The 13,654-nt window shown below is 38.5% G+C and overlaps 1 protein-coding gene across 9 annotated transcripts in view; it reads left to right on the top strand.

Moving 5' to 3' along the window:
* The window catches only part of ARID4A (AT-rich interaction domain 4A), a 53,266-nt gene that overhangs the window by 22,755 nt on the left and 16,857 nt on the right, over positions 1 to 13,654 (top strand). For all 9 annotated transcript variants that reach the window (XR_011151509.1, XR_011151513.1, XR_011151511.1 and 6 more), the window contains 5 exons: positions 7,072 to 7,144; positions 9,437 to 9,531; positions 9,851 to 9,948; positions 11,346 to 11,574; positions 13,214 to 13,464. Coding sequence is in view for 3 of the 9 variants with exons in the window: in XM_069018541.1 (XP_068874642.1) it covers positions 7,072 to 7,144; positions 9,437 to 9,531; positions 9,851 to 9,948; positions 11,346 to 11,574; positions 13,214 to 13,464 (746 nt within the window). In the remaining 6 variants the exon portion in view is untranslated. The remainder of the gene's footprint in view (positions 1 to 7,071; positions 7,145 to 9,436; positions 9,532 to 9,850; positions 9,949 to 11,345; positions 11,575 to 13,213; positions 13,465 to 13,654) is intronic.

Genomic DNA, 13,654 nt, shown 5'->3' with positions numbered 1-13,654 from the left:
TCGTGTGCTTTAATCGGTGATGTGAGCGTGGTGGTTGGGGATGGGGGTTTGACTTGGGTTTCTGATCTGGGAACTGTCTGGTGGAGCTTGCAGCCAGGGAAGATCTTTCCAGGTAAAAAAAAAAAAAAAAAAAGACAATAAGAATCTATTTTTAGGTGTGAATTTTATGCTTTGATATCAGTGTTTTGGAAAATGGGGGTAGATGTCTGTATGGGAATAATGGTATGATAAGATAAATCTGAGATAAATGTGTGCAGAAATGTAAAATCCTCTGGGTTTTTTCCCCTCTGTTTGCAGTGAAAAAGACTGAATAGGCCACATTTTGCAGGGTGTGAACTGTTGCAGTCTGTATTGCTCTGTCTGTATTAACACTGATCAAAATTGCAGAGTATCAGTCACTGAAAATCAAGGATTGCCGTACTAGTTTTCTAATATCCATTTTTATTATCGTTTTTTATGCCTATTGCATAAAATGCTGTGTGTTTCAAACAAAGAAGGGGGAGGGGGAAGCTTGGTGGTTTAAAAAAAAAATAAAAAAAGGCATTCCTGTAAAAGAAATAGAGATTTATTTTTAAAGAATGTTGTTAATGTAAAATAGTGAAGCAAAGGATTCCAGACAGGTGGATGTGCTGATAGGAGAAGCTGTGGAATCCATTATTTCCAGGTGACAAGTAGGCATGTAAGGTGAGCATCTTCATGCTGAAGCTGTGTAGCAGAGGGTAGATATGAATCTTTTTAGATAATGTTAGAGCAGAACTGTCATGATTGCCCATTAAATCAAATTCCTGATTCATCTGTTAGAATACATATTTTTAATTGTGGGCCATGCTAGATATTGCAATAGACAACATTTAGGGAATTTAAGGAATTCCTGTTTTCTTTTCCCCTAGAGAGGCAGTAATACTGGCTGCAGAGAGAATCGACAAGTGAATGATTGGAGGGGTTTTGCCTGTATTGGAATACAGATGTTGAATTACTGAAATTTTACATTTTCTAGAGTGCTTCCTTTTATTAATCAAGGTCAAAAATAGCTTCTGTCCATCCTCTCCCAGAATATTCTCAGTGGAATTTTTGTTTTAGAACCGTAATTGGTTATATTATTAGAGATGGGAGCGAGATTATTAAAAACACCTTTTTATTTGCCCCCATTCCCATCTTTTGATATGCACAGCAGCTTTGCTGTCAGGGCCTGTCCAGCTGCTGCCCAGCCATGATAGGCCATCATTAAATAATCAAATGGACACAGACCTACTTAATATGTAATCACAGGATAAAGTCAGTCAGAAAAGTCTAATTCTGGAATGGAAAGGATCCTATTTTTCTGAAGTAGGATCTTTTATAATGATAAGGGAGCAGAGAGATCTGCTGTAGCTGGTGACATTAGATCCTGCCATTTTTCCAGTGGCTGGGTTAAAAATCTGCAACTTTGTTTTGACAGAAACTGTCTTCCTAACTGTGTTGCCTTTTATGCCATCTTTAAGAGGTGGTAGAATTGGTACTACCAGGTTTCCAGGCTTTACATGGCTTTTGTAAGCCAAGGAGGGGGAACAAATTTAGTGTTGGCTTGGTGCTTCCACCTCCTCATCCGTGGTGAGTGACTTGTGTGGTCCAGAGTTGACTGGGAAGGAGGACAATGTGGAAATTGCTTGTCATGGACTCTTAATAGGGATTGCATTACACAGAGCTACTCAGCATGTTCAAATTGTTGAAATTTTGGTAATACATGGTGCAACTCAGGATTATTTTCTGTTAACAATTAAGGTTTTAATAACGCATTTCATAAAAAGTGAAAAACTCCAGAGGTATTATACAAAAAAATTCTTTATCGAAGGAAAATTGCAAGAATCACTCAGTTAGCTTGAATCCAGATAAAAATCTGGATATTGCTTTTGGTTCTTACCCAGTCTTCAACATGTCAGAATAAGATAATTAACTGTGTTTGGAGGGTATATTTGGCAGTCAATGCACTGCAGCTAAAAGGAAAGAGAAAATCTTAACTCCAGTATCTCCACATAGAAATAAAAGCTTTTGGAACATTACCTGATTTTTATTCAAAACAGGTTGTATCTAGTACTGTATTTGCTTGTATTTAAGTTCTTTTGTCAGGGAAGAAGAAAGAAGAATCTAATCTAAACATAAGGTAGTGAAGCAAAGGATTCCAGACAGGTAAATGTGCTGGTAGGAGAAGCTGTGGAATCCATTGCAATCCATCACGTTTGTTTCTCAAGCTTAAATATTCAAATACTCCCTGTTTTACAAGGGGATGTGTAAACAACATTTGGTTTTGACTCTCACTCTCCCTGTGAGCCATTTTGATTCCATTAGAATGAAGATCTTAACATGCAGTTATTTGAAATATCTTTTCAGTATACATTCTTAACAGATACATTCACTTAAGACCAGAGTAAAGGCAAGGAATTTCTTCAGAAAAAAATTCCAGCTAGCTGGTCTCCATGGCTCATTGAGGGAGGAGTTGTAGCACGTCCAGGTGTTTGCTTAGAGGGATTTTCTTTATGGCTTGTTTCTGACAGACACCTGGAGGATGTATGTGTGTAGCATGTTTAACGGGGTACGTTCATTTAACATTTTTAAGGTTCTTGCATCACAACGGCATCAAAAAAATCAGTCACAATTGCTTTACCTCTTTGAAAAGGGAAGATGCCAGAGGCATTTTCCAATGTTCCTATTCTGCAAATAAGCGAGGATTTCAGTTCTCATGATAAGTTGTTACCATATATTTTATTAGCATTAAGTCCATAAGGGAAGGATGAGAAATCCATGATGTGTTTTAGGAGGCTTGAAATTCCTACAAATAATTTGTAAACAACTATTACAATATGTACATTTTGCTTCAAGATAATTCTTGTTCCCCATGTAGGCTTTGCTCTAAGTAACTGTGGGAGATCATATAAAATCAAACCAAATTTCCATGTCTGTTGCAACCTATTTGTATTTTAAAATAACATGGAAATAGCTGACTCTAGAAGTTAAATACAGGAAAACAGTAATTCCAAAGTTAATGAAGGGTGATATTCAGAAAGAAGTGGTTTATTAGATACTAGGAAGAAATTCTTTCCTGTGAGGGTGGTGAGGCCCTGGCCCACACTGCCCTCAGAAGCTGTGGCTGCCCCATCCCTGGCAGTGTTCCAGGCCAGCTTGGATGGGGCTTGGAGCAACCTGGGCTAGTGGAAGGTGTCCCTGCCCATGGCAGGAGATGGATCAAAGATGGTTTTTCAGGTCCCTTCCAATCCAAACCATTCTAAGATTATGTGATTTATATATATAAAACCCCCTAAGCAGCTGTGATGTGTAATGCACAGAATAGCCTTTAAAAATAGCTAAACATTGATTAGCAAATCCTCCTTCTCATGCATGTGTGCATTTGTAGGAGTTCTGGCTACTGTGAAGCACAGCCTGCATCATACCATGCAAAAATGTTCTTTAAAGACTTTCTTGCTCACAGTTTTATACAAACAGGCATTCTCAGAATGTCACTCCAAGAGAAGTTGCAAACTGAGGCACAGCTCTGGAGTGAGTCATTGTTGGTTTGTGGAATTTCTGGTTCTTGTTGGTACAAATTAACATTTTAAGACCACTCTCATCTCCACGTGGTTTAAATCTCTTAACTTGTTGCAATCAGTTTAATTCTTGTCATTTCCTTAATTAGTTTTCAAGCTTGGCATTAGAAAGCAAATGTGCAAGTGATGAAATCGCATTGAAGTACTCTGAAGCAACAAAATTACATTAACTGTAATTCTGGCAGCTTGTCTTGATCATCTCCTCTGAACTCCAAATCCTGTGTGTGCTGTTCTTCCTCTTCACCTGTGTTTCTTTCACAGAAGCATTTATGGTCTTGTCATTCTATTTATAACATGAAAGAAAGATCTGTCCCTGGTAGCTCCACCTCGTACTGCTTGAGTTCAGGGTGTACGTGCTTGTAGGTAGAGATTCATTCTTTCTTTTGTAGAAGAAACTGTTTCATCCTTTGTGCTCCCACTCAGCCCTAAAGGTTGGCACCCACAGAAGCTTTAACATCTTTCTGTAGAGTAAATGATGAGTCAGGATAACAGAGCCACATTCTTGTTTAAAATCATGCTAAGGGCAGAAGCAAAACTCATGGTGAATTAGGTGGCTGGAAACCAAGTGAAGCAAAACCAGTTACAAGTGTTCTACACGTTTTCTGTATGCTTCATGGTTCTTAGCATAGAGTTTTAGAAAATACATGAATGCTGATAGTGTTGCTTGGAAGGAAGTAAGAAATGGAGTTGGGAAAGGACCATGTCCATTATACAAACATAATGTTCATTGTTGATTTTATTGTTTTACCATTTACAGTGTTCTCTAATGGATGTGGCCTGCTTGTCAGAAAGGAGGAAAAAAATCTCAAATGCATAAAATTTCAATCTTTTAGTTAGAAAAGGGCCATCTTGGAGATTTTTATTTATTTTCATTTAAATTAAATTTAGCCTCTCATCCTGAAACTAAAAAGTTTTTCTCATGTTGCATTTAGCTGTGGGTATTGGATGAACAGTGGAAAGGTCTCAGTTTTGAACTCCTGCAGCTTAAAATTTTCATGTTGTTTTGCCTCTCACTTGGACTTACCTTTGGCTACAGTCTTCCCCTTTTTGTAACATCTGTATAGGAAAAAATGAAATTGAGAGATAGAACTCTCTTCAGTAAGTGGTTTTAAACAATTACCACTGTGAATTTATTTATGCTCAGTCTAAAATGGGCACAAATGTCCCATGAATAGTAGCAGTGAGTTTTGGAGAGTAGCACTGTTACCCTGGTTCCTGCTGGAAGTCAATGCTGGGAATTTCAGCTCTCCATTTGCTCCCTGATGGTGATCACAGGTTATGGTATCAACATTTCTCAGGTGTTTCCTTGATTTGGGTCCAGATTTACAGGAGCTTAGATGAACCCCTGTGGCAGGGGAGTTGGAACTAGATGGTCTTTAAAGTCCATTCCAGCCCAACCCATTCTATGACTTTATGATGGCTGATATATTTAAAGTAAAACTCAGCTCTAAATCACAGCAGCAGAAAGTCCTGGGAATTCTTTTACATCCAGTTCCAAACAGATAACCCTGGTAAAAAAATGACATCTTATGTTGCAATAAGCATATCCATGGAGGGTTGGTCTTTCTCATTTTGGCCAGAAGCAAAGGAACAGCTGATCCATGATTTATTCTCTAGTGATAGTCACTCACGTCTTACTCAAGTGACTTCTCAAAAGGATTTGGTGCCTGTTCTGGCATCAGTACCAGGCACAGTTCAGACTCCTCTGTCAGTGGGCTCATACACCATCAACAGAGAGAAGCAGGTGCAGAATTTGGGATGTCTCACACAGGTGGATGATTATTGCAGACAGGTTTTATGCCCCCAAGCCTATAAAGCTTTTCATCTTTCCTTTTTGCTTTCCTTCAGCTGAAAGTACTCAGTGGAAGAGTTAAATTCTGGCTGAAAGATTGGTATTTCTAACCTACATGTCTGCTGTTCTGACCCACAGTTCTGGTTTGGCATTGTGCCCACACAGAAGAAATGGCTTTAATTTAACTATTCAGAAGTATTTCTGAATGTTTACTGTTACTTAGATATGTTTAATTTGCACAGTTTGAGCCGAACTGCCTATAGTCACTAAACATGACAGTAAATGGTAGAAATTTCTCGATCTTGAAGTTATTTTGCAGTCTAGATAGCAAGAAAAAAGCTGTGGTTTCTATAGCAATACTTCACTTGATAACCTGGAAGAGCATGCTAATTCTATAGATAACTGTTTCTCCTTATATAATCCCCATAATGTGCTGAGCAAATGGTAACTGATGCTGTACAGTGTTGTGATTACACACTTAATTTCCTCCAATTATTCCCCAAGAAAAATTAGTAAAGTAAGACACAGATATTGTCTCTGCCTGATTGTAGCTGAGCCCTGTTGGGTTTAGAAGCTCGGAATTTGGTGAAGCAGGCAGGGCTGGGATTCATTCTGATGCTGAGCAGATTGCTTTCTGGTTAGCAAGCCACTAGCATGTACATCCCCATTTCCCTGCCTATCTCCCTGCCTTGAAGCTTAAAGTTTACAGAATGCAGAGATGACTGAAATCTAAATTGTTGTTCTGGTTTCCTTCTGGAACTGCTTGTCACTTTCCTGTTATTTTTAATAATGTAATGATAAGATTTTTTGACACGTACTGTACATCTTTCCTTCAAGACAGCTGCAGCCTGCCTTGTGCAAACTGCCAGACTGGCAGGAAGAAAGTGGCATGCAGAAAGCATTGCAGGGAAAAGGTTTCCTTTTTTTTTTTGGTCTCTGCTAGAATCTCAAAATTCCATGAAGATACGTGGACATTATTTCCTTTCCCTGCCTCCTCCATGCCCCAATAAATTTACTTTATTTTAATGACTTTCCCTGGAATAAAAGAATATCTTTATTTCATGCTGTGGATTGCTTGCCATAAAGTTAATAGGTGTTTATCTCTTTGAGACTTTAAGTTATAAAGGTAAAACTAAGGAACTTAAAATAATAACAGATTATAGAAGTGACTTTAAAGGTTTTTTCCAAATAATGAGCTGAAATCAAGCATTGGAACTTAATTACAAAATAAATACTGTCTGGAGCATCAAATCCAGGTATAGTTGGAGAAAAAATTATTCTGCAACCTGAGCTGAAGTTGGGATAAAGAAAATGAGTTAAACAAAAAAGCCCCAAACAAATCAAAAGAACCTAACCAAAAAACCCCCTGGAATTCCTGTGAATTCTTTCAGTCTTGTAAATACCAGACCTCTTCTGTGTTAGGCAGGTATGCTATGTGTATTAGTGTTTTCATTTTGAGGGTCACTCATTCATTCTGTCATGGACTGATGCTTTCCCTGACCTGCATTTTCTTTTTTCCTCCTGAGGTACCACTTCAGTCTTTCTGAGTAAATTTTGTTTTCTGCATATTTCACCATTACATAGGTTCAGGGCCAAATGGGAAGTGGTTTGGGTTTAGTTCTTGCTCTTAGGCTTTTGTACAAATAGATGGTTACTTTGCATATTTGCTGTTTTCATTTATGACTGCATTTATTTTCACAGCCTGAGGAAGAGCTTGATCCTGAAGAGAGGGACAACTTCCTCCAACAGCTTTACAAGTTTATGGAAGACAGAGGTAAGGCTGAATTTTCTTCCTTTTTTTTTTAATCTCCAGTCCACTTCTTTAATGGCACAGCACTCAAAGGGAACTCAAATCCTCCCTGAGGTGTTTTGGTTTTGTTTCTCTTTCACAAAGACGTTCTTAATGTTCACAGCCCGTTAAATAAGCCCTCAGTTGATTTCTGGTTTTGACAGCCATGGCTGAGAGCTCTGCTGCTGTTAATCCCAGGCTGGAAGCTGTGGAGTCTGTTCATGGATGGTGAAGTCAAACCAGCAGAAAAAGGAGATTTGCCATCCCCAAATATCTGTGCAGAACTGTTCTTACCATGCACAAATGGAGCAGTGATACCTGAAGAGACAACATAAAAGATTCTATTTTATCCTGTAGCTAGAAAAATAAAATAGTGTATTTTAAACGTCTGTCTTTACAGAATTAAGTGAGGCTTAATAAATTAGAATAGTTGAAGTCTTGGCTTCAGACCTATATCAGAAGTGCATGTGCTCTGCATAGGGAGCAGGATGTACCTGCTGCTTGGGAGAGCTGCTGTTGCATAAGGCATTTGCAGTTGTGATGAGACTGACACTAAAATGGAAGGTTTTATGCCTCTTTTAAAAAAACATATTCAAGCCTGCAGATAGTTTTGTCTTTTAGAGTATATTGGTTTTACTCATTTTACTCATGAAGTCACCATTTCAATCCTGTGTTCATCCTGCAGTAGCCTTGGTATGGAGGTAGATTGATTAGAGATGCCCTTTTCCTTTTTTTTTAATCTTTCTTTTCTCTTGACAGCAGTTACATGAATGATATTTCCATAACAGCATAGAGTACAGAAAATGTTGATGTATTTGAATTTGAAGTAACCAGAGAGCTAAGGTTAAAACATGAAGTGCTTGTAGAGTCCGAATATTTCCCCCTTTCTTTTTTTGAGGGAGGTTGTTAAAATTAATGGGGAAATCAAGCTGCCTTTGTAAAAGAGGGTCTGTATCCCTTCTAATGAGATGTGTTCTAGCCCACAGAATCACAAAAGAACAGTTCAAAAGCTGTTCAATATTGCCAGTTCTTATCACAGGTTTAGGAATTGAGCATATATTATAGCAAAGTGTTCTGGAGCTCATCCAATGTAATTTTGAGGCCTCCTGTGTATATAACCAGTGTTTCTGGAGAATAACCTGCCTTAGGGGAATAAAAGGCTAAGTTGGGGGGGGGAAAAAAGAAATCACTCTGCTGCTGGGCTAATCCACAATTTTCCTTGGACGTAGCCTGCTTCTTCTCTCTTTCCTGTTTTCCTCCTTTCTCATTCTCTTTCTTAAACATTCATAGACTACAGAACAAGTAGGGATGTCAGGATCTTGTGAAGGCAAAAGAAGAAAGCATTTGTATGCTGAATTTGAAGACTCAGTCCATGACATGTTCTTTAAGCCAGTATGAGGATTCAGCAATGTGCAGGACTTCTTCAGGACTGGGACTTTTCCCCTGCCTGTTTGCTTTTTATTTTTCTTCTCTGTCCTTATATAAAGATTTCTCTTCCCACCAGATTAGTTCTACATTCTGTTCTCTCAGTATAAATGTTTTGATTCTTGGAATCATGACAGTATTCCCAAAGTCTTATAAAATTATTTTAATGACTCCAAATATAATTGCATGAAGATAAAGGAAGATAACGAAGCAGCAGGGAAGAGGTTTGATATTCTTCCTTGCTGGGAGGATTATTGTCTACATATGCAGCCACTTGCCCTAAGTCACTTTTGGTTTCTCCTTTTGCAAATAATTACTGTTCTTTATGTCACTGCCACTCAGCTGATTGGAGTTCTTTCTTTTTCCCTGGAACTGTCCCAAATATTCATGTCCAGTTAGGGTCTTGTGCTTTTCCACATTCTGACAATTTGCCTGAGTTTCTCTTCCTAATCCAATGTCTCTCTGCTTCTTCCTTGTTCCTTTCAGCCCATAATGTTTTGAGTTCATCTCTTCACACGTTGCCCTATTCCCACATTCCTCAGGTGTTCTCTGGAGCTTCCTGCAGTTCTGGCTGTCCTCCCTGCTCATGAGAGGAGCAGTGGGTGGATGCAGCCAGGTGGATGGGGGTTGTTAATAAACCTGGGTGGCTGATAAACCACCCAGAGGTAATGGTGCATTCAAAAGAGGGTGGTGCCTTAACTGGTGATTGGAAACTACTGACTTGGGACATACCTTAAGCTAATTCAGTTTTTAAAATGCAGAAAGATACTTGTAATCAAATGTGTGCTAAAGGAATGGAAGAGGCAACTTGCTGTTCCTTGGGGTAACTTGTTTCTGTTTTGTTTTGTTCAGGTACTCCTATCAATAAACCACCAGTTCTGGGCTACAAGGACCTTAATCTCTTCAAACTTTTTAGACTGGTTTATCAGCAGGGTGGGTGTGACAATGTAAGTGTTGGATGTTCCCTGAACTAAATATGTCTGTTCACTCATATCTATAAATGGTTGTCCAGGGAAGCTGTGGCTGCCCCATCCCTGGCAGGGTTCCAGGCCAGCTTGGATGGGGCTTGGAGCAACCTGGGATAGTGGAAGGTGTCCCTGCCCATGGCAGTGGGTGGCACTGGATGAGCTTCAAGTTCCCTTCCAGCCCAGACTGTTCAATGGTTATAAAAGTCTTTTGCTTGTGGGTCTGTTAGATATCATTCTTTAATGTTCTTGCTAAACAAAACCTGTAAATTTCCTTTTTTCTTTTTTTTTCCCCCCAAAGATTGAGAGTGGTGCTGTATGGAAGCAAATTTATATGGACCTTGGCATTCCTATTTTGAACTCAGCTGCTTCCTACAATGTAAAAACTGCTTATAGAAAGTAAGTCCTCATATTGGATAATGGTGAAAACACTTTTCCTTTCTTTTTTCCTAGCAGTAGCCTGTACATTAGTCAAGAGATTTTTGATAGTTTAGAGACAGCAGCTGATATCCTTTGGTTAATGAACAGTTCTGAGCATTTTCCAGTGCTGAGGATTGAAATGGTGGAGGAAAGGAGGGAGTATTCAGGGCTGTGCAAGTTCCTGTTGCTCCAAGATATGAGAATCCTGCTCATTTCCTTATCAAGAAACTTTCACTTTCCTCATGTGCTGATGCCATTTTAGAGGCCAACAGTGAAATTTAAAAAATAAGCTTTGGCAGATTCAGTTTTGCAAGTTAAGGCAGTTAACAGGAATGGGCTGCTCAATCTCTAGATCTCATATGCATTGAGAATTTTATACCAGTTGCTTTAAGTTCATGAAAGGTGTTGACTGAAAAAAGACATGTTTCAGGTTGTACATTTACATATAATCTCTGCAGAATTTGTAGAATAATGGCTTGAGGACTTAACTGTGTGCATTGCTATGGTGGATGTGACAGTGTTAAGTAGTAAAATCATGAATAAATGCATAAGTCTTTCTTCTGACCCTCGCTTTTCAGCTGTGTTGTAACTTTTGAATTGGAAACCTTTTAGGAATGACATTTTTCAAGCTAATTTTCTAAATAAAAATTATTTCTATTATTTATCCTCCTGGAAGTTTGACACAAAACAATTGAGCTTTTTTGAGTAAAAGGGAAGAATGAGGTTCTCTTGACTCGAAGCTAAGGAAATTTGGAAATAGGGATGACTAATGACTTAACTCATGTTAATTTGATGAAGATGACAATATTGAGACTATCTTCAGAGGGATTTGAACTGGGCACATGTTTAAGGTCTGTATTTTACAGAGAAGAGTGTTTATCCTAGAAGGAGTAATTGGTAAGTGTGTACTAGGTTGCTGTTACAGTGGAAATAATAATGATGATGTTGCTTGGACACATGAAAATGTGTTGTCACAGTGATAGTGTGTTGTAACTTGCATATTAATTGTTTGAAGAAAAAGCTAATTCATACCTCTCTCACCTGTAACTGGGTTAGAGTGTGCATAGGAGTTACCAGAGTACAAGCTCATGCATGGCTTTACTGTCAGGAATTCTTAACTCTCTGGGGATGAAGTTAAATATGTGGGAAGCACCTCTCTGTATTCTTTTTCACCATTTGACTTGTGTGCAGAATTGTTTCATTTCAAAATCTTTGCTAGCTTTTTTATTTTTGTTTATTTGGGTTTGTTTGGTTGTTGTTATTTTAAATTTTTTTTATTTTCCTGAAGTTACTGAGCAGGAAAATAGGTTTTGTGCACTTTAATAAATAGAGAATGAACCATTAAATATAAAAGGGGACCTTACTTGTGTCTGTAGGTATCTTTATGGTTTTGAAGAGTACTGCCGTTCTGCAAACATTCAGTTTAGGACCATCCATCACAATGAACCAAAAGTGATAGAAGACACACAGAAACACGTGGAACCAATGGAGGAGAGTGTGAAAGAGGAACAAAAAATGCCCCCAACAGAAGTTAAAAAAGAAGCAGAAGAAAATTATTCCAGCAGTGAAAGTGAGAAAGAAGAAATTGAGCTAAGATCCCCAAGGGTGAGTGGTTTGAACTGCTTTGTGTTTGGTCCTTAACAAAGCCCCTTTGTACAGTGAGCAGTTTCCATAATGAGTTTTCCCTGTGGAGCAATTGCAGGTTGGAATTGGTGCACTTGTACAAGTGTGGAGTTCTGTGAGTGTTAACTGTTAATTATGTTCTACCCAGAAACAGAATCAAGTTTGATTATTCCTTCATATTCCACACATGTGTGGGATTTGCTCAGGCTGTGTTGGATGTGCTGTGGTTCAGGGATGGCTTGGGAGCTGCTTTGAGCTGTGTATCATCAGAACAGTGAAACACAGCAGGACAGTCTTGGTTGTGGGTGAGGATTTCCACAGGCACAGGGAGCCTGGAGCCTTCTGGCAAGGAACAGGAATGTCAAAAACCTGCTGTGGATCTAAGAATCAAAGGAAGACTCATTTCTCTGAGTTGGTTTTTATCACAGTCTCTTTTCTAATAAAAAATCCCCACTGAAATATTACAGTATATAGACAAAAGTAGAGAGAGGATCAATTAAGTTTAGCCTTCATTCATCTTTAAATGCTGTAGAGGTGAGGGTTGCATTAGTAGTTACATAGATCAGACCAGTGACCCATCAGCTGGTGGATACTGAACACCATAGAGAATACAAACAGTACTTTGGAAGTGTTGGAATATGACTGTAGCACTCAGTTAATTACGTTAAAAGAACATTTTGTGTTCCTTAACAGAGCATGACTACTGAAGGACAAGAATTGCTACTTTAAAATTGTTCAAATTCTAAGGATTCTGTTCCACTAAAATGTCATTCTGTTAAAGTACTTCTTGCAAAGCTTTTCAAGCAAATATATGGCCTTATAAATCAATAGATGAAAGGACATGGTGTAAACAAGTTGAGACTTCTAGTATGTATTATATTTCTGTCTAAATGGAAGTGGTTATTCCAAGCTGCATCAGCCTCAGAGAACTTCCTGCCATGACATTAGCTTTGTTCTTAGTTTGTTCATTTATTTTTGAGTTGGTTTTTCTTTTTGAGGACACTCAAAGAAAGGATAAAGAAATGTAAGAATTTTTGTCTTTTTAATAATTGGTTCCTTGTTCTGCCTAAAAACAATGATCCTATCAAGAGACTTTTAATAAATCAAATTATAATCCTGTGCTAGATCTCCAAGAATCACTTGCAGATAGCCCCAGGCAGCAACTGCCCGAGTACTCAAAGTGCCTTTTAAAAATGGGATACTTAAAGTTTTTTGAAAGCTGACAAATTTCTGACTGTGATGTCCACAGGTGACTGTCAGGATTGAAGATGCTGAGGGGAAGATGTCTCCTCTCAGTACTCATATACAAGCACTTTAAATAATGTATTGCTGTAGGTGAACAAAGACATTTTGGCCCACTGTATCAAAGCAACAAACATCCAAACAAATGTCCTGAAATCCTCCAGCAGTTAATCAGAAACCCATCCTCTTTATTCCAGATGAACCAGATACAAAACCTTCAAGCTTTGATCTTAATATTTTAGAATATTTTGTTGTTTTTGTCACCTCCAGCCTTTCTTCTCAACAGGAGTTGCATGTCTCACGTTTTTGCTGAGATTTGGAGAGGTTATGGAGAAAGCAGGTGACAGGAGTTGTTAAACTGATCTTATTTCTGTTCCAGGGACGAAGAAGACTTGCCCGCGATGCAACCCCTGCTAAAAAAGATGGTGAAGAGGATAAAACCCAAGAGAAATTAAAAGACAGTAACAAAGAAAACAAAGATGTAGAGGAAACACCTGAGAATGCAGAAAAGAAAGAAAATGAAACTCCACTAGGGAAGAAAAGTACACCAAAGCAAAAAGAGAAGAAAATTAAAAAACAGGAGGATTCTGATAAAGAATCAGATGAAGAGGAAGAGAGGCAGAGGGAGAGGTAAGCACTAACTTGTATCACCTTCCTTTGAGTTTCTCTGTGCCATGATTGAGCTGTTCTTCAGGCAGGAGGACACAGACTTGGTCTTACTGAAGTGTGAAAATCAGAAAGCTAATTCACTCCGACAGGCAGGGAAGGGAACATTTTATTTCAAGCCCATCGAGCCTGCTGTACTTTATGGAAGCATCTT

Source organism: Aphelocoma coerulescens, chromosome 5, assembly GCF_041296385.1.
Source record: "Aphelocoma coerulescens isolate FSJ_1873_10779 chromosome 5, UR_Acoe_1.0, whole genome shotgun sequence".
In the NCBI taxonomy this organism is placed as follows: domain Eukaryota; kingdom Metazoa; phylum Chordata; class Aves; order Passeriformes; family Corvidae; genus Aphelocoma; species Aphelocoma coerulescens.
The sequence above is the reverse complement of the archived record's forward strand: the minus strand, read 5'-3'. Positions and strand labels throughout refer to the sequence as shown.